Genomic DNA, 18,789 nt, shown 5'->3' on the forward strand with positions numbered 1-18,789 from the left:
TATAACACAAATTTTCAACTTCAACAAAAATAAGAATGCTTCGTCATACGTTAAACGTGTTTATTTATTTCTTTTTACAAAAATCCAAATGGATAAAGCAATAAAAATACTTTTTACGCCACGAAGCGTGATACTGGCCATCATCATCAAATAATGATTATAAAAGCAGTTATATACAATATATAAAAAATAATATTGTAAAAGAAAAACAATTATCGCCGATCAAGACGATTGTTCGTTCTGTAAAAAATATTTTATCTATTCTCCGAAAATGAGAATATTAGAAAATTAAGAAGAAAAAAATATATAAATTTTTCCTGATTCTCCTTGTAAAAATCTTCATCGACAACAAAATTTTTACGATTACGAATCGTTTCGCACGCTGTGTCGTATACAACGACGATTCAATTTTTCTCCGATTGTGAATTATCTTGATTGTTGTTCTGTTGGGAATTCTGTTTAATTATATTAACTAAAGTGTCCAACCTGGTAGGGCGGGCAATTTGTAAAACCATGTGAGCCTCCTCCAAAATCAGGAGACCGTTATGCGCGTCGCTTGCCGACAGATTGTGCGCTAATATTACGTGACTTCTCCAAGCCGCATGCGTAGGAAGAACCTGAAAGAAACGTTTCTTTTATATCCTTTTTATATGACAATCGTTACGCGCATACCTGTAAGCACCATTTACAGTTTAAAGATGGTGAAATGGTGTGGACGGCTTTGATGTGCCTTCGTCGAAAACCCCAACTTGTGTACGCCCTGTCGCAAAACGGACACGGAAATGGTGGATACGCCGTGGCACCACCCTTCACTGTCTCCTCCGAGAATTCCGAATTGTTAGCTGCCCCCGGACAAGTGGGAAAAACGGAACGAAGAACTCTCGCATTCCGTTCCACGAGAATGTTCATGGATTCCTGTTGGTCGGGCATCGATTCCGAATTCGAATAATTGGGCGAGTAAAGCTCGTCGTTGTGTCGATATGTCGTATTCCAAGGTGGTGTTCGATCGAGGCCAATTGGAAATCTCGCGTGTGTTTCCGACTCGGGCGAAGGGGTCGAGGCCTCTCGTGCATCGGCGATTACGGTTACATTCGGCTTCGATGATCCTGCAAGTAATTCCAGTCCGCGACTTCAAATTTTTCTTCCTTTTCTTTTCTTTTTTTTTTTTTTTTTTTTTTTCATTTTATTCGCTTATCTTCGGTAAAACCAGTTAAAAGGAATGAGATTGAGTAAGGAGATTGTCGATTCATCGTCGGGATCTTCCCCCCCCCCCCTCCTTTTTCCTTTTCTTTGAAAGAAATGGAATAATTCTTTGGAGGATAAAGTTCGAATGAAATGAAATCAAAATGGAAACTTGATGAACTTTGCAGAACGTCGAAGAACGTTCGTTCTTCTTATGATTACGCTTTATCCTTTTCTTCAAAATTTTATTGTGAATAAATGTGTTTCGTCGAATATGCGCATATTATTAAAATATGAAATTGAAAATTGAATAATCCATGCATACGGTGTGCATGGACAGAGGATAACGGAATGTCGGGAAATGATGAGACAATTAAAAATGTAAAATAGGTTTATTTGCAACCAGTCATTTGTGTGTATGTGTGTATTTTGTCTACAATCGCACAGGTTTAAATAGTAACAGTCAACTCGAAGCGTTTCGTACCTTTTTTTTTTTGTTTTTTTTTTTTGTTTTTTTGCGAGATCAAACGAGAGAAACAAAATTGTGGCAAAAATCGCGAAAATCAGATTCGTTTATACCGTTCGACCGTAAAAGGTAGAAAAAGATGATGTGCCATCGATAGCTGCGAATCGTTCGCGTGAGGTCTCGTCACGGTATATTGAACGCCTTAAATAACGTATAAGCATATATTTTTATATTACTACTCTCATCGTTACATCGTAACACGTATTTCTCTTCTTCTAAAGTCGTCAATAATGCGAGACGTGATTATTCTCGCGCATATCGTATATAACAAGTACGTACATCGGTAAACGCACACTTATAGATCCATCTATACGCGTACAGTAACGCGTGTAATCTTGCCTTCGTGTATAAGAAACTCCGCGGATGGAGTTCTTATGATACGATACGTTTAATAGGTGTTATACAGATCGTCTACGGCGAGAGTGCGAATCTGCGTAAATTAATAAATGGATGGAATGTTACATTGCACGAGGACGAAAAGAATCAATGGAATCGAATCGAATCGAAAAAAAATCGATCGATTTTCCTTCAGTCATGAAATAAATCTTCGTCAACAATGAAACGAGCAGTAAAAAAAAAAAAAAAGAAAAAAAAATTGATTTCTTAACAAAATATATTCGAATTAATTACTCGATCATCATGCCTGATGAAAGCAAACGTGAAGCGTATAAATAGTTGGACCATGCCTAAGAATATTTTCCGTTCCTCTAATCTCTTTTTTTGAACACGTTCTACTGTATTTTCTCTGAATTTTCTCGCTCCACCTACTCGTATCCCTTTTTGAAAAAAGAAAGAATACGGAAACTTTCAAGGCGATCTAAAACGATCCTAAGTGATCTTAAGAGAATCGAAACGACGAATCAGCGAGAAAAATCACACTTTATTCTAGCCAGTGAAAACGTTTCCGTTTTACGCCTGACCTGAAACGCCCTAGTCATTGAGTGTAAACCGACCGCCTTTGGAATAGATACCTTTTCAAGCCCCTATTGCTAGTATCGATTTTAGTTACGCAATTTTTCCACGTTTCCTCCCATTCGACGCTGTTGGGTGCAATACCACTAAAGTGCAACAGAACTTCTCTTATCAAATGTATTTTGTTACTATCGAATTGTTGCTTTCCCATCTTGCCATTTACGTTACAGAGAATCCTCTCCTCCGGAGTAAAAAGGATCTTCATAAGGTCACAGGCCAAATGATCCATCGGTCGAGAGGATGCCCACGTTGAGATTATCTCCGGACTCGGCAGAAGATCGGCGTAAGGTAGTTGTTGATACGCGTATAGCAGTGGCTTCACGTCCGAGAATCCAGTTAGGCCGGATAACCCAGATAAACCGGAAATATCTTCAGCAGGACTGTTCCCAGATCCTGCCACACACATCAGAGCACAGCCTGCTTTAGACACGGAGGATCCCCCTTACGCGTGAATTGCAGCGTACCGAACAATTAAGCAAATTCGACTAGATTCGTTTAATGCTCGTTGTTAAACGATCGATCGCGTTATCATTCCCTTTCTCTTCTTCGCCACGCATGCACAGATATTTTTACGCATAAATATAAAACACAAAAAAATCTAGATCACATTTCCGAGTGAGACTAGAAGCCAGGACTTTTTTTTTTTTTTTTTTTTTTTTTTTTTACATTTAATAAAATACTAAACGAAACCTTGTTCAATACTTAATCACCTATCGAACTAGATAACTAAATATTATCCATCGCCTTGACCTCTAGTTTCTCCGATCGTATTTTTTTTTAAATTTATTCGCATATTTACTTACTATCTACACACGTTTCCATTTCCTTTATGAGTTTGCTTGTAACATCGAACGAAATAAAAAGAAATGAAAGAAATATGTGTTGTGCCAATGTAAATAAAACAGAAGTGGCAATCAAAACTAATTCAACTCAATATGAGAAAGCGTCGAAAGCTAATACGCACCTAATATGCAATCTAATTTAGATGAAATTTTTAGACAAATGTAATAGGTAATTTTTATCGATCAAATAAATCATACATAACTTTATATAACTTTTTGCGATATTAATCATAATAAATCATATATATATCTAATGAAATATTTATATATGTAATCAATTATTTTTTTTCTCTCTCTCTCTAAATTATCTCATCAAATATAAGATATGATGCAACAAAAGATATATATGTAAAAATGAAACATCAAAATATACATAAATTGCTATAAGATAACATATTCTGCAACATATTCTCTAACAGTAACATGCGTATGATCATATTTTCTATTATTTTTTATAAAGCAATATTGTATAATTTTCAAAATATTACTAACCTTGATTTCCTTCAAGTTGTCCGGTATCTAATCTTTCTGCTGGATCTTTGTCCGTTGATGATTGTTTTTGAGAATCTTCCAACACAGTTTCTAATGGTTCTATCTGAAAATATCATAAATTAAATTTATATCATATGTTTCATTAAACGAATATCACATAAAAAATTTTGAATTAATATAATAATTAACCTTCATTTCTAAACGTTGATAGATTGGATTTTGTATATTTTTTTGCAATAAATAATCTCCTTCTTTACCACCTTGTTCACTAGTTGTAGACTCATCTGTGCTTTCTGCTTGAGATACTTTAGGTGTCAGTGCTGTTTCTAATATAGAATTTTGATGTTTGTTCAATTTTTGTTTTTTCTTTGGAGTTTCTTCTTTACTACCTGTTCCTTCTTCTACTGCCTGTTCCAATTCTACTAATCTTTTATAAGATTCTTTAGCAAATATATCTCCTCCCGATAGACCACGAATTTGTAATGTTTCTGCAGCTTTTAAAAGTGCTGGCAAATTTTTTTGTTCAATATTTACTTCTCCTTTGTATATAAATATAAGTAAAGCTTCTAGTTCACTGAAGTGCACATCTTGGAGTATTATAACTGGATGTTGACAGGGATTTGTCTATAAATATTGAAGAAAAAATTTTTTAGGCAATATTTTTTATTAAACTATATATATATATATATATATGCATAATTCGAATATGATCGAAATCACGTGGCAATGAAGGACGACAAATTCAAAATATGACACGTATTGTTCAAAGTAGGCTAACCTCAAATTTGTACGATTATTGTTTGAAGAATTTCTTCCTTGAATGTTATTGATTAAAGAAGCTAATAATGAACTATTTCCAATAATGGAACAACTGTCAAAACTTCGACCAAATCATGAAGTATAGAAAACTATAGAAAACCAACCTGAAAAACTTTTTTGAAAAAAGGACTACTTGCTGAGAGAATCACTTTATGAGCTGTAAGACACTGTCCATCACTTGCCAATGTCACATCTACTAAACCTTCTTCCTCCCAAAGACTTTCGAAACTCGTGGCGATATTGTTTAAAAAACTGTTCCATTTTAGACATATTTGATTTGACATCTCGCAGATAGAAATTTTCGATTTTGTTAGAATGTTGTTTTTTGTTGTTGTGAATCGTTCGATAGATATATTTGCACGTCAACGAAATTATTCAACGATAGGAACAACGTTGACGACGATAATAGAAATAACAACGAAAACGACGACGTTGACGACGACAACGACCGCGATGTAACAGCAGTGGTGCCAGGCACGCACAAACATCCTTGGTACTGGGTTGGGAGTACATAGTCAATATGGCTGCCATACTTTATTGAATTGCGCGCGATCTTAAAAACTTTCATTGCAATGCAACATAATATATTTTTTTACTATTTTATTGAATTTATAATTAATAATCGATAAAAAAAATAAAGAAACTGTATTCAAAAATTATATTCTTTTCTTTTTTTTCTTTTATTTTTTCTGTAAAAGAATATAAATTTCAAAAAATGATCTTTTAGATCAAATAGAATTATTGAAAAAAATTCAACATATAATTATTGAAAAAAATATTTATCAAAATTTCATTTAAAAAAATATAACTTTCAAAGAAAATATAACTTCATTTAAAAAAATATAATATAAATAAATATAAAATATAAAATAATTCAAAAAATTATATATAATTTTAGATATTTTAAAATAATTACACAATTAAAATACGTTAAAATAGCAATAAATGGTACGTGCTTATATTGTTGCGTGCATATATTTATGTGAACAGGTATACGCGTCAACAATTCTAATGTAAATGTATGCATGCATGCATACAAGTATATATGCGTGCATAAATTTTCGCGTGAATTTAACAAATAACAGCGCTTTATAATTATTAAATTTTTACATATCTTTAATACAAATATATTAATAAAATTTGTAATTTTAATTTTTAATTAGTAATTTTTAATTAGTAATAAAAAAATAATTAATTTATATAATAATAAAAAATAATTTTATTTTTAAAATTCAAAGATTTATAAAGTTATCATGAAGTAAATTTGTAATATTATATTATAAAATATGACAATTACTTGATACAATCTTTATGAAATCATCCCCTTATACAATATTTTTCTTATATATTTAAAAAAGGAAATTTTTGATAAATGATAAACATAATAAAAGAACACTAATAAAAGAATACCTGTAATTCTCGAAAACAAGCTTGCCATATTTAATTCTTAAGCCTGAACTTTCTAAAATTTCAAAGGAACAGGTATAAATTGTTCCTTTCCATTGTACGCGCATTCTCCGATTTTATTTAACAAATCGTTGATGAATAATCAATAAATATTATACGTCACAAATTATATTATATTAATTATTATATTATATAACGTAATAATATAAATTACACTATAATAATATAAACTATAATAATATTATATATATTAATATACAATTTATAAATATATTATATATATTAATATATTAATTATTACAGTTTAAAATTGTTGAACCATAATTAAAAATTTCAATAATCTTTGTAATTATTATGTAATTATTTTGAAGTGTAAATGGAACTCGATTTAATTAACATATCTAAGAATAAACAACATTGAAAAGGCAAATTGACCTGAAAGTAAAGAAATATCAAACAATTCATAGTCAAGACTTCGGAAGGAATAATCACCCCCCGAATTTCTTTTGAATTTTCCATACAAATTTTCTCCTAATTCGTTTCCTGATCGTCCAATCAGGAAACAAGGAACCAGGTATTTCCTTTCCTTATATATAACATCAGGCTAATTTTCTACTTCATTTGTGACTTGTTAGTTGTACTGTGCATTACGAATGTTTGCTACAAATTAGACAAGAATTTGAATTTATTTATTTTGATTTTGATTTTTAATAGTGATAATCAACAATCATGCCAAAAAAAAATAAAAATATAAGCAAAAAAAATAGACAACATTACTTCAATGATAAAGTAAGTATTTTCGCTTAAAAAAAAAAAAAAAGAAAATAAAAAAAAAGAGATAACAGTTATGTAAAGTTAGAAATCATTAATTTAACAATGAAGGTAATTTTTTTTCTATATTTGTTACTTTGTATATATAATAATTTTTTTGTTGAATCAAATAAAAATAATTTTCTTAATTAAAATACTTATCACTCGAAACATACATACAGCATTTGGTATGTATGCATAATGGCATTATTTTATAAATAAATTAACACCAATTATGTTTTAATTAAATTATCTAACTTTTAATAATATTTACGTAATGATAAATTTTTTTGGTGCTTGAAAAAAATATTCATTTTAACACAAGATTATCTCGCGCAAAATTCGAACGAAATTCACTAATTGTATTTCATCACACAAATTTTTAATATCTGTATATCTGTTTAAATAAATGATCAACATTTTCTAGTTTCGTACATAAACGTATCGCTTCAAAACTTAACAAGTATTTTTATACATATTTACATATTTAATTATTAAAAAAAGTTTAAATACATTATAAGAATTGAATTTACATTATATTTTACATTATATTTTTTTCAAGGTAATTCAACAGAAAATATTACCTCGTCAAGAATTATCAAAATTTGTGTTCAGAAGCAAACGAAAAATATTTCGAAAAATATCGAAACAAAATTCAAAAATGATAATATTAAAGTTATTCATGTCATTGATAAAAATTTTGCAATCACTGAAAAATAGTATTAAATATATCATGTTCCAAGCGTATTCTTTATGTTTTTGTATATTTGATATAATTTCTTCGAAATTCCTAAATAATTCCAAAAAATATATAGAGAAAACACATAAGGATGCAACTGATAAAAAATATGAGCCAAAGGATAAAAAAAAGAAAATAATGACAGAACCGAAAAAAGAAAATACGAAAAAAGAAAATTCAAAAAATAAAAATAAAAGTGCGTCGTCTCACAATAAGAATCACAAAGGAAAGAAAAACAACGATACTGATAAAATAATAACTACCAAAGAAAATTTTGATTCTTCTACTGAATTATGGAACGTCGATACGAATGATATAATGATAATGAACATGACAATAGAGAATGAAGATATTAACAGATCTATAGAATCATGCAAAATCGCGGAAGAGCCTGTAGAGATATCAGTTGAACATATTGTTAATAATATGAACTCCAAAGTAATTACATCTCAAGAAAATGAATTGTTTACAAGTGCAATAAACAATGATTTTCAAACACAATTTTCGAAATCGTTCATTGATGAAAAAGATAGCATTTCCTCTGTAGATGAAGAAATCGCGCAGATCTTTCAGAACCAATATAATTCTTCAGAAGACGAATTTAAATCTTCTTCGTTCCATACATGTTGTCCCACTTGTAAATGCGAAAGATCAAAACAAAATAATTTTTATTGTCATAAAGTAATCAATAATTATTCTCACAATTCCTCATTTATATCTGGATCAAAAAACGAGGAACGAATGAAGAAAACTGAGTGTATCAATGGTAAAAGAAAAAAAATTATATCTCATGAAAACAGAAAGTATGCAAAATATAAAAATGACAAAAATACAAAGGAAGAAAAAAACGAGTCTCCAAAAAATGTTTCGCCTATAGATAAATCACGTTTTTCAGGAATGCCAATAAAAATTAATAAACTAGAGTATAATAATATTAAATATAAAGAAATGGCTACGCAAACGGATAACAGCCTTTTGATAAATGATGATGTTGAAATGATATCAATTGATACAAATGGTTTTTCTGAACAACAATTTTACTGCAAATCTCAATTCAATCATTTTCAAGTATATTTACAATCTTTTTATTTTATTCCATTCATATTATTCAATAATTCTAATAAATTATTTATTTTTTTCTAGGGTAAAGTGGTAGTACAGGAATTAAATTACATAGCGGATAATGAAGAATCAAGTATTGGATTTTTAAGAATCGCACATAAACAAATTATGTCATGCAGTACATCATCTTCATCAACAGATCTTGGTTTCAATGAAGGTACATCTATAATTCCTGATATGAATAGCACAGTAAGGCACATAAATATATCTAATAATGCGAACACTTCTCCAAGATGTACTCGTCCTCCTCCTGGTTTTCCTGAAATACCACAAAATAGACCGCTATTGTCTCAGATATATGATCCTATAAATTTCATATTAGCATCTTCGATGTATGAAAATTCTATCTATAATTCTCTTATCAACACGGTAACAATTGTACCACCAATGCCACATCTTTATTACGATTATCCCGAATTTATGGATTTTCCTATTTATAACAATTCTTCAGAAACATTAGATAATATTCTAAAAAAAAATTATTATGAATAATATTTTTATTTCAAACAAATTTATCTATAAAGTTTTTTTTATATAAAATAAAGAAAAATTTATTATGAAAAAATCGATAACTTAATGTTAAAATATTTATTAAAAATATGTACAAAATATATAAAGCAAAATTTAGAGAATTAAGATATTTTCTTCAGTATTTTACGGCGTAGGCATAAATGATAAATTCATCGGCGATAACTGACTTCCTGATGTAACATCTGGTCTTTCTCCTTGTTCAATAACTGGGTCTGTTTCATTCATATCTTCTATCTATAATTGATATAACATTAAAAGTTTATTAATATTATTTAATTCTAAAATATAATATATTTTATTATTAAAAATATTTATTTTATTATTAAAAATATTTTATTATTAATAAATATTTCATAATTACCACCATTGAATGTTCAAATTTTCCTCTTTTCTGAGCAATCGTTCTTAACAATGCTTTAGCTTCTTCTTTTGTTTCATCAAATTGCAAACATTTTTGAGCATAATGATTAGCATAATCTAATTGTTCTCGTTTTAAATGATACTGTGTTAAATATTTATACGCATGACTTAAATCAGTTCTATCTGCATTTCTAAATTCATCCATCACAAAATCTGTATAAGCTGCTGCTGCATGATCATGTTCACCTAATTTTTCATATAACCTACAATATATATATATTAGAACAAATTTAAATATATACATCATGTCATAATAAAAGAAATATCTTTAATACATACGTTGCTAATTTTAATAATGCCATTCCTTCAATATCACCAACATTGCATGCTTTATAATAACATTTCAATGCATCTTGTATTTTATTTTGTTTTTCATATGCTTCTCCTAAAGCTAATACCATTCTACTATCATGTGGTCTTAGAAGCTGAGCTTGTTTGTAATAGTATAATGCATAGAATGGCATTTTTAAGATTTCATATGTTTGACCCAAACCATACCATGCTCTATAATCCCGTTTATTAACCTCTGTATAAAGAAATTGATTAATGCACATAGATATTTAATATTGTGTATGAACATGAAAATCCATACCAATAGCTTGTCTATAACTATGAATAGCACCGTTTGTATTTTTCATTTCCATGAACTCATGACCAAGTAATGTCCAAGCAGAAAGATATTGTGGATTTAATTTCAATGCTCTATGAAAATACATTACTGCTTTTTGATGATCTCCTCTTAAACTATAATAATTTCCTGAAAAAATATTTATATATTTATTATATAATTAAACAATAAAATAAAGAATTTTCACATGTTTTGTTATGGAAATGTAGTAAACTTACCTACTATACAACATGTTTCTAATCTATATTTATCTATTTCTGTTGCTCTATGTGCTAAATATGCTAGTTCAACTTTCATTTCTTTTACATAAAGCAAATTAGAATATGTATCCATATTGTCTAAACAATAAGGATCTTCCTTTATTATTGTTTTAAATGTTTCTATAGCATTATCAACATCTAAAATTAAAACATTATAATTTAATATATTATAATAATAAAATACTATAATAATAATATATAACTATATATTATAATAATAATATAATTATATATTATAATAATGTAATACAAAAATATAAAAATAATATAAAAATTTTGCATCAATAATTTGTTTAAAAATATGAAAATATCCTTACCTCTTCTATAGTGCACAGCAATAGCAGTTTGAGCAAGTACATAACCATTCTTTTCAAATCCCATTGATTGTAATTCACAATATAGCGCTAAACCTTCATCTATTAATTGTAACTCTAAATACATATGAGCCATAAAAAAATGCTTCATCCAATGATTAGATAAGCATAAACTTTCAAGCTTTTCTCGATCAGTAATTAAAGAAGCTAATTCTAACCAAGATCCCCAATGCATAGGTTGCTTATGAGTTGCTTCAACCAATACATCTGTAGCTTCTTTGATAAGTTGCAATTTTTTTAATGTTACACCAAAAAGATAAAGACCAAATCCATCAAGTTTATCTGCCAAGTGATCTTTTCTTAAATCAGCACATAATAATCTTAAACTCTCATTTTTTAAAGGATCTGGGGGAACTACTGTCATATCATCTATTTTTTTCTTTTCTCCAGATAAATAACGAGAATATAAATGTAAAAATCGAACTTTTGGTGTTTTGCATTGCTCAGTAAAGTAAGCTGCTCTATCATATTCTTTTAAATCAAAATACGTTTTCGCTAAAATATATGTGTCCTCCTCATCGCTTGTATCCGATAAATATAAATCGGCGGTAATATCATGAATGTTTAATTTAACATCTTTTAGAGAATAACTTAATTCTGCTAGCCTGTAGGAAAAATACATTTTTCATTTCCCACAATAATGAAATATTCGTTTGACTATATATCAATTGATTATACCATTTTGTAGTATGTAATAATCCGCGTTGGGAACATTCGTTTATCGCGCGTAAAAGATCAGTTTTAACCTCTTTGATATCAAACTTTATTAATTCTTCCATTTTATATATGTTACATTAATATTATTATAATATTCGATATTATAATAAAATCAACTAAATAATAATTCTGTACATATCAAAAAAAGAATACATGTTTGAATAGATTAATTTATCAAACAAAACATAAAATTATTTACACGCATTATAACATATACGAACTATATCTCTTTTAACACTTAACTAATAGCACCATCTTTCTCAAAAAAGCTGAAACTTGTTATACATAGCATAAAATCATATATATGTATATCATTTTACGCATTTTAAAGATAATTTATAATTGTTGAGAATATATGGAATTGTAAAAGAATATTAGAATGGAAATTCAATCAACGGCGTATAAATTTTATTAAACATTTTACTTACTTAACTACAAAATAGATATTATATCCTATATATATATAATATAAAAGTAGATATATAATATGTAAATACTTATAATACATAAAAATTGAATTGAACAGATTCCATTAATATATTTTAATCAAATAAGGCAAACAGAACTATAAAGTTAAGTTAATAAAGTTAGATATCAAAACTGCTTTTGAACAAATAAATTTTAAAACAAAAAGAACAAAAATAATGGAAGAAAAAATAGGATAAAAACATTGAAATCAATGCCATCTTCAAAATGCCACAATCAAACATATAAAAAAAGGATACAAAAGAAAAAAATAGAAATAAGATAAGAATATCAGCATTATCGCTTAAATATCAAAGATATTTCTTCAAAGGTAAATCAGAGTAAAATAGGAATTGAAAATCAGCGCCATTTCTTATTCTTTTTACTAAATTTACTAAATACTTTTAAAGAAATATCTTTGTTGTTTAAGAGATGATGATAATAGTCAATTCTTTTCTTATTTCTAATGTTTTTATATTCTATTAATTGTTTTTTTTTGTTTCATTTGCAGCATTTTAAGATGATTTTAATATTTTAATTCTATTTTTACTTGTATTTTTATCTTTTTCCATCGTATTTTATCTTTTTTTTATTTTTTTTTTTATTTTTCTATTTCATTTTCTTTAATTAATTTTTTTTTATTAGCACATAATCATGAATAAGATACGAGATATCAATCAAACACATTTTCATTATTTATTTTTCAAATTTTTAATAAAATATAGATATTGTATTCTTGGTTTTACAATTTTTCATTAAGACGACGATTTCATAAAATGTAATATATTTTTAATTAATATAATATTAATAATATATTTAAACATAATATATTCTTAACTATATTTCAGTAATTGTATTTAAATTAATTTGTAATTATATTATATATAAATGACTTTTAAATATTTGAAAAGATTATAAATACTATATAATATATTATAAATACTATTTAGAAGATATTAAATCAAAAAATTTGAAATATAAATTTATTTTTGAAAATATGATGTATGATATATTAATAAATGAATAAATTTACTTTGTTATCGATAACAATATATAATAAGTTTGAGCATTTTTGAAAGAGATGGCGTTATAAGTTAAGTTTCATCTAGGATATATTAAAAAATTATATTGTTCATGAAAATCGAAAAATTGTAATAATCTAACAATGAAAACAGTGAAATTAATCATCGGATAGGAAATGAAAAAAGAGAAATCGCATCAAAGTTAAAAAATCCTCAGTTTTTATATGTGTAAAATTAATAATATTATTTTATATAAGTTATATTTAGGTTAGATGTAGGATAAAAAAGTACATTAGATGATAGATCTATTCTACGTTTCGTTTGTGATGATATTTATATATGTGATTTAATGTACATGGTGTATTTAAGTTTTAGTTAAATTTAAAAATATTTTTAATATATTTTTATATATTAAAGTTTAATAACTAAACATTGAAATTAATGAATATTTAATAACAAATATTTTAGAAAAATATTATTATAATGTCTTATTTCTTAATTTCATGGGTAATGTAATAAATAATTTTTATCACATATAATTACAATTATTTTATTTAAATATAAATTTTGATAATTGTAGTTTATATTTTTGAAAATACAAAATATTTTATATGATTATTAATATCAATATAAACAAATATTTCTAAAAATAGTGTGCGTGAAAGTGTATCAGAAAATATTACTCATGTTCGATAAAAAAGGTTTAAACGGATATCGTATTAAAAAGCGGGATTATTTTAAAATAGTAATTTTAAACAAAAATTATTTCGTAGGGTGCTAATTCTCACGGCCAACTTGGTCAAGGAATTCGGTCGGAAGAATGTGTTTTACCATATGAAGTTGATTTATCAAAATGCTTATTAGAACCACAAAAAATAAAAAAAATAATTGGTGGTGCTGGCCATACTTTAATTTTAGATGATTATGGTTGTGTTTATTCTTGCGGTTGGAATAATAAAGGGCAAGTGGGTTTTTCTACAAAAGAAGATATTCTTTTATTTCAAAAATTAAATGGAAAACTAAAAGATAAAGTTATCGTGGATATAGCATGTGGTTGGGATTGTTCTGCTGCGTTAACAATAGAAGGCACATTATTTGTATGGGGCTCGAATTCTTTCGGGCAATTGGGAATGCATCCAAATGATTTACAGTGGACACATGAACCCTTCGAGGTTGTAATTGATCGAAAAATCAAAGGAATTTCTATGGGTTTAAGACATACCGTTCTAATAACAGAAGATTATAAAATTTTTGTAGCGGGAAGAGGTAGTAAAGGACAATTAGGCTTAAATTCCACGAAGAATGAAAAATCTTTAAATGCCGTATATATTTTTACAGAAGGTAAATAAGTTTAAAACAGCTTCTAGCAATATGAATAAAAATTAGATTATGATGATTTTATACAGTTTTGACGTTATCAAACATTGAGAATATCAGTTGTGGCCAACACCATACGATCGCGGTAGCAAAAGATGGAAATTTTTATGCATTTGGTGATAACAAATATGGACAGTTAGGAATAAATACAGATATTTTTTCAAAAACGTTCATTCCTACAAAACTGTCAGATCTTCAATTTAAATTACCATTTAATTTATACAGTGGTTGGTCGCATGTGATTGTATTAAAGAGTAATGTATACATACTTTTTATAATTAATATTCATGTAAAATAATATTTTTAATTTTATTATTTTATTAATAGATAATTATATTTTCGGTTGGGGTCGAAATACATATGGACAGTTGGGTATTGCACAATTAGAAAAATCATCGACTTGGAAAGCTATACAACTTGAAAATATACCTAAAATATATCAAGTTTCTGTAGGTTCAGAACATAATGTTGCGCTAACTGGTATATAACATAATATAATTTATATAAAAAAAAAAAAGTATTAAAAATTGTTTAAAAAAATATCTCATTTCAGAAGATGGAAAAATTTTATGTTGGGGATGGAACGAACATGGAAATTGCGGAAATGGCCATACCAAAGATGTTAAATTTCCGGAACAACTTTTACTCTCTTATGATTATGTAGGTATTCTTATCGGAAGTGGTGCAGCTCATTCATTTGCAGTAATAAAAATATCTCCTAAGAAATAATAAAAAAAAATAAATAAATAAAAGAAAACTAAAAAGAAATATTTTGAGTAATTTATGTCATGAAATCCCTATATGTATTATCAAATGAATATATATACATTAATGTATATAATGGATAATGAATATTGAAACAAAAGAAATTTTCTTTTTCAATATTACATGAAAAAATTGTAACTTCATTTAAATAAACGATTAAAGGATGAACAAAAATTAGTATAGTATAGATATAGTCGAAAATCGACCTCACCTGTAGGCACAATACACCACCTGCCAACAACCAGTATTCACGCGAACGTAACTATAGAAGTGTGTTGGTTTCATACGAAGATCGATCGGTTTAAATAAAAGAAGTTGCGATATTACATTCGATAAGATGTTACGTTCAAGATCTCAAAACAGCATTTGGTATGTATTTTCAATTATTTATCGTATAAGTTTAAATTTGTATTTATAATTATTACTTTATTAATATTATTCATCAGGGAACAAGAAGCAAAGTTTGTACAAGATAGAATATCCAATGTAGAGAAACATTTTGCGGAATTATGCACAACATTCGCAGCATATACAAGAAAAGCAGCAAGGTTTATAATTGACTATTATTATATTTTTATAATATCGATATTTTATTTTTTCTATTTTTTGATAACATTTTTTATATATATTTATGTAATATATTTTGAGATTACGTGATAAAGGAGATGAAATAGCAAAAATTATACAAATTTATGCTGAATCGGAAACCGTAAATCGATCTTTATCTAACGGATTGACAAACTTTTCTGCGACTTTATCGATAATAGGCGATTATAGGTATGTATTTATTTATAAAATTGAATAAGTTTAAATAAATATTTATAATAAATTTCTTTATTCAAATTATTGTAATTTTTATCCGATATTTCAGAGATGCTCAAGTACAGAGATTTGATGCTAAAATAATTTCTCCACTTTCTCAGTATGCGACAATTTGCAAAAACGCTCGTGATGATGTAAAAAATACATTTACAGCACGCGATAAAGAATTGACAAGAAAAAGACATTTAGATAGACTTAAAGAACGAAATCCGAGAAATAGACAGATGATCGTATCCTTGTATTAAATTTAATTTAATTCATTGATTTATGTACAAAAATTAAAAATTATACTAGTTTAAATTCTTAAAAAAAGAAAAATAGTCTCAAGCTGAATCTGAGCTAATGAAAGCTTCTGTTGAAGTTTCAAGAGTTGTTAAGGGTTTAGAAGAACAAATCGATACATTCGAAAAACGAAAATTACATGATTTGAAAACTATACTTTTAGATTTTATTATTATTGAATTAAGTTTTCATGCAAAAACTCTTGAATTATTGACGAAGGGTTATCATGATATTGCAGGAATTGATGAAGTCAAAGATTTAGAGGTAAATTATTTTTTAATTAAAAAATATTCTAATTTTAATATAGAATAATATTGGATATTTCCATTCTTTCTTTTATTATAAATAATATACTATATATAATATTATATATAATGTAATAATATATAATGTTTCGAAAATACTGTAAATTGGTATTATTTTAACATCTTCTCACAGGACTTTCAAATAATAAGAGGAAACATGAATGGGGTAATTTTTTATTCAATAGTCATATTTATTTTATGTTAAGTTATAATTTAAATTATGAAAATTAATTGCAAATTTTTATCATTTTAATAATTTAAAATAATGATTAATTTTAGGAATTTCGTGAAACGATGCATGTACCGGATTCAATTGCGAGATTGACTACTGTTGGGCGAAATTCATTTCGGCAATCTTATTCCCTTACTAATTTGGCTAGTCGTTTTATGTCTTCGCCCGGAGTTTCTCAAAAATCAGTAAATCATATAATCGAATCTACAGTAAGTTAATTTTTATTACATATTAATACATATTATTTGATTATATATAATTGTATAATCACAATAAATTTTATATAGGATTCTACAAAATCAAGTTTAAAAACGAATTCATCGGAATCTGTACAAATTGAGGAATTTAGAAATAGTTCAGAAGAAACAGAATCTGAATCTACTAAAGAAAAACCTGTGAGAACCAGGCACAAATCTATGTAATTTTTAATAATCTATTACTTTCAAAATATTTTACACAATTCTAGATTGAATTACAAACTGATTCTGGACAGAGGAAACAAAAACAATTTATACTTAAAGCAATACCATCAATTCCAAGATATCAAAAATTTTTAACAATGCCTATGATGATCAAATATGATTGATCTTATATTAGTGAAGTATATCTTATATTTTTATTTAAAAACAAAATGGAAATAAAATGTGCATTATATCAGTATAAAAGAAATCAGTTTATTACATTAATAACCAAATGTGCATATCAATAATATATAAATATTTCTTATAGAATATTATTTGTTGATATTGAAAAAGATCTCTTTGACTCTATATCAAAATTGATGTTACAATAAATATTATTTATCACCTCCTTCTACTCCAGCTTGTGTCATTAAATCTGTAATATTCTTTTCTAAATCATCTATTCTATTTCCCATTTCATCTAGTATTTTATATTAAGGATATCTATTATTTATATTTATAAAAAAATTACAATAAATATATATATATAATATAATTTCCTTAAATAACTTACTTCTTTTCATATATATCAGTTATATTTTTTTATCAAAAGGTTATGTAAATATACACTTTACTTTGCATTTTATTTTGTTAAGGTTATTTAAGGAAATGCATTTTAAATACTTAATAAGAAAAGGATATTTTTTCCAAGAATTTGATCCGACATTGTTTGAAATTTTCCTTGCATATTTTGTAATAATGTTTGCACCTAAAATATATAAAAAGATACATAAATAATTAAAGTCACGATCGAAATATGAATACAAAATGTTACAATTGAATTAATCGTACTCACATATTCCGTTAATTCTTGCATATTTTTCGGTTCTGCATTATTACCTATTCCATAATTATCAGTATCCTCGCCTTTATGATCCTGTTTGATATCTGCCATTCCTAAATAATGTAATTATCCAATCTCACTTCACAATGACTTTATTCTTTCGAATAGTTCACGCGAGCGCATGCGAAGATTTCCAGTAAACAGATACTTTTATTATGTATAATGCAAAGCATTAAAACATTGATTTAACAAATGTAAATAAAATATCATTTCTTTCGATCAAACATTATTATAATTCAGAGACAGCAAGTTTCGTATGTACTTTCGTAGAAGTACATAATTCAAATAAATGATTCTATTGGTGGAAATTAAAATAGGATTCTTTCCATTTGCTGCTATCCTGAATAAAATATAGTTTACATCTAATAACAGT

The 18,789-nt window shown here is 26.9% G+C and overlaps 6 protein-coding genes across 10 annotated transcripts; 3 read left to right on the plus strand and 3 right to left on the minus strand.

Moving 5' to 3' along the window:
- Positions 1-46: 46 nt before the first annotated feature.
- On the minus strand, positions 47-5,355 carry LOC100870209 (uncharacterized). Of its 3 annotated transcripts, XM_086912285.1 has the most exons (6): positions 4,938-5,355; positions 4,404-4,638; positions 4,204-4,340; positions 4,015-4,117; positions 673-1,106; positions 47-617 (listed from the first exon to the last, which is right to left on the minus strand). In XM_086912285.1, exons 1-6 carry the CDS (start codon positions 5,115-5,117, stop codon positions 405-407), a joined length of 1,302 nt encoding a protein of 433 aa, XP_086768411.1. In that variant the 5' UTR covers positions 5,118-5,355; the 3' UTR covers positions 47-404. The 3 variants fall into 3 exon arrangements, with proteins under 3 accessions (XP_086768411.1, XP_086768410.1, XP_086768412.1); XM_086912284.1 differs by having other exon boundaries at positions 4,204-4,638; positions 4,938-5,344; XM_086912286.1 differs by lacking the exons at positions 47-617; positions 673-1,106 and adding an exon at positions 1,559-3,073 and having other exon boundaries at positions 4,204-4,638; positions 4,938-5,342.
- A 1,614-nt stretch (positions 5,356-6,969) lies between these two features.
- Positions 6,970-9,403, plus strand: LOC100869101 (uncharacterized). Its single transcript, XM_012484395.3, has 3 exons — positions 6,970-7,029; positions 7,613-8,857; positions 8,933-9,403. Exons 1-3 carry the CDS (start codon positions 6,970-6,972, stop codon positions 9,401-9,403), a joined length of 1,776 nt encoding a protein of 591 aa, XP_012339849.3.
- Positions 9,404-9,484: 81 nt separating this feature from the next.
- Positions 9,485-12,437, minus strand: Cdc23 (cell division cycle protein 23). Its single transcript, XM_003692164.4, has 7 exons — positions 11,803-12,437; positions 11,068-11,729; positions 10,709-10,888; positions 10,455-10,619; positions 10,142-10,388; positions 9,804-10,065; positions 9,485-9,676 (listed from the first exon to the last, which is right to left on the minus strand). Exons 1-7 carry the CDS (start codon positions 11,901-11,903, stop codon positions 9,566-9,568), a joined length of 1,728 nt encoding a protein of 575 aa, XP_003692212.1. The 5' UTR covers positions 11,904-12,437; the 3' UTR covers positions 9,485-9,565.
- Positions 12,438-13,389: 952 nt separating this feature from the next.
- On the plus strand, positions 13,390-15,473 carry Sergef (secretion regulating guanine nucleotide exchange factor). Of its 2 annotated transcripts, none has more exons than XM_012484399.3 (5): positions 13,390-13,835; positions 14,102-14,669; positions 14,735-14,959; positions 15,033-15,185; positions 15,259-15,473. In XM_012484399.3, the coding sequence occupies exons 1-5, from the start codon at positions 13,812-13,814 to the stop codon at positions 15,432-15,434; spliced, it is 1,146 nt and encodes a 381-aa protein (XP_012339853.2). In that variant the 5' UTR covers positions 13,390-13,811; the 3' UTR covers positions 15,435-15,473. The 2 variants fall into 2 exon arrangements, with proteins under 2 accessions (XP_012339853.2, XP_086768395.1); XM_086912269.1 differs by having other exon boundaries at positions 13,396-13,835; positions 15,262-15,473.
- Fam92 (CBY1 interacting BAR domain containing protein Fam92) lies at positions 15,264-17,780 on the plus strand. Of its 2 annotated transcripts, XM_086912270.1 has the most exons (10): positions 15,264-15,365; positions 15,688-15,839; positions 15,917-16,018; positions 16,119-16,247; positions 16,342-16,522; positions 16,614-16,838; positions 17,013-17,045; positions 17,159-17,320; positions 17,399-17,506; positions 17,578-17,780. In XM_086912270.1, exons 2-10 carry the CDS (start codon positions 15,808-15,810, stop codon positions 17,695-17,697), a joined length of 1,092 nt encoding a protein of 363 aa, XP_086768396.1. In that variant the 5' UTR covers positions 15,264-15,365; positions 15,688-15,807; the 3' UTR covers positions 17,698-17,780. The 2 variants fall into 2 exon arrangements, with proteins under 2 accessions (XP_086768396.1, XP_086768397.1); XM_086912271.1 differs by lacking the exon at positions 17,013-17,045.
- On the minus strand, positions 17,766-18,778 carry LOC100868568 (uncharacterized). The gene is made up of 3 exons (XM_003692162.4): positions 18,369-18,778; positions 18,215-18,281; positions 17,766-17,996 (listed from the first exon to the last, which is right to left on the minus strand). The coding sequence occupies exons 1-3, from the start codon at positions 18,465-18,467 to the stop codon at positions 17,908-17,910; spliced, it is 255 nt and encodes an 84-aa protein (XP_003692210.1). The 5' UTR covers positions 18,468-18,778; the 3' UTR covers positions 17,766-17,907.
- Positions 18,779-18,789: the final 11 nt, after the last annotated feature.

The sequence above is a fragment of the Apis florea genome, unplaced genomic scaffold (genome assembly GCF_048593485.1).
Source record: "Apis florea isolate Af1SG1 unplaced genomic scaffold, ASM4859348v1 contig_3370_pilon, whole genome shotgun sequence".
NCBI classification, from domain to species: domain Eukaryota; kingdom Metazoa; phylum Arthropoda; class Insecta; order Hymenoptera; family Apidae; genus Apis; species Apis florea.

Excerpts from the sequence above, each read along its gene's own strand:
- Fam92 (XM_086912270.1), top strand. The coding sequence starts at position 15,808 with ATGTTACGTTCAAGATCTCAAAACAGCATTTG. Across the intron at positions 16,523-16,613 it reads CGAGAAATAGACAGATGATC|TCTCAAGCTGAATCTGAGCT; the intron begins GTATCCTTGTAT and ends AAAGAAAAATAG. Across the intron at positions 16,839-17,012 it reads ATGAAGTCAAAGATTTAGAG|GACTTTCAAATAATAAGAGG; the intron begins GTAAATTATTTT and ends ATCTTCTCACAG.
- LOC100869101 (XM_012484395.3), top strand. The coding sequence starts at position 6,970 with ATGCCAAAAAAAAATAAAAATATAAGCAAAAAAAATAGACAACATTAC. Across the intron at positions 7,030-7,612 it reads AACATTACTTCAATGATAAA|GTAATTCAACAGAAAATATT; the intron begins GTAAGTATTTTC and ends ATTTTTTTCAAG. Across the intron at positions 8,858-8,932 it reads CTCAATTCAATCATTTTCAA|GGTAAAGTGGTAGTACAGGA; the intron begins GTATATTTACAA and ends ATTTTTTTCTAG.
- LOC100870209 (XM_086912284.1), bottom strand. The coding sequence starts at position 5,117 with ATGTCAAATCAAATATGTCTAAAATGGAACAGTTTTTTAAACAATATC. Across the intron at positions 4,118-4,203 it reads ATCAACGTTTAGAAATGAAG|ATAGAACCATTAGAAACTGT; the intron begins GTTAATTATTAT and ends TGATATTTTCAG. Across the intron at positions 618-672 it reads ACTGTAAATGGTGCTTACAG|GTTCTTCCTACGCATGCGGC; the intron begins GTATGCGCGTAA and ends CGTTTCTTTCAG.
- Cdc23 (XM_003692164.4), bottom strand. The coding sequence starts at position 11,903 with ATGGAAGAATTAATAAAGTTTGATATCAAAGAGGTTAAAACTGATCTT. Across the intron at positions 10,620-10,708 it reads AGAAACATGTTGTATAGTAG|GAAATTATTATAGTTTAAGA; the intron begins GTAAGTTTACTA and ends ATATTTTTTCAG. Across the intron at positions 10,389-10,454 it reads TAGTTATAGACAAGCTATTG|AGGTTAATAAACGGGATTAT; the intron begins GTATGGATTTTC and ends TTCTTTATACAG.
- LOC100868568 (XM_003692162.4), bottom strand. The coding sequence starts at position 18,467 with ATGGCAGATATCAAACAGGATCATAAAGGCGAGGATACTGATAATTAT. Across the intron at positions 18,282-18,368 it reads TGCAAGAATTAACGGAATAT|GTGCAAACATTATTACAAAA; the intron begins GTGAGTACGATT and ends TATATATTTTAG. Across the intron at positions 17,997-18,214 it reads GGATCAAATTCTTGGAAAAA|TAGATGAAATGGGAAATAGA; the intron begins ATATCCTTTTCT and ends AATATAAAATAC.
- Sergef (XM_012484399.3), top strand. The coding sequence starts at position 13,812 with ATGTCTTATTTCTTAATTTCATGG. Across the intron at positions 13,836-14,101 it reads CTTATTTCTTAATTTCATGG|GGTGCTAATTCTCACGGCCA; the intron begins GTAATGTAATAA and ends ATTATTTCGTAG. Across the intron at positions 14,670-14,734 it reads CGTATATATTTTTACAGAAG|TTTTGACGTTATCAAACATT; the intron begins GTAAATAAGTTT and ends GATTTTATACAG.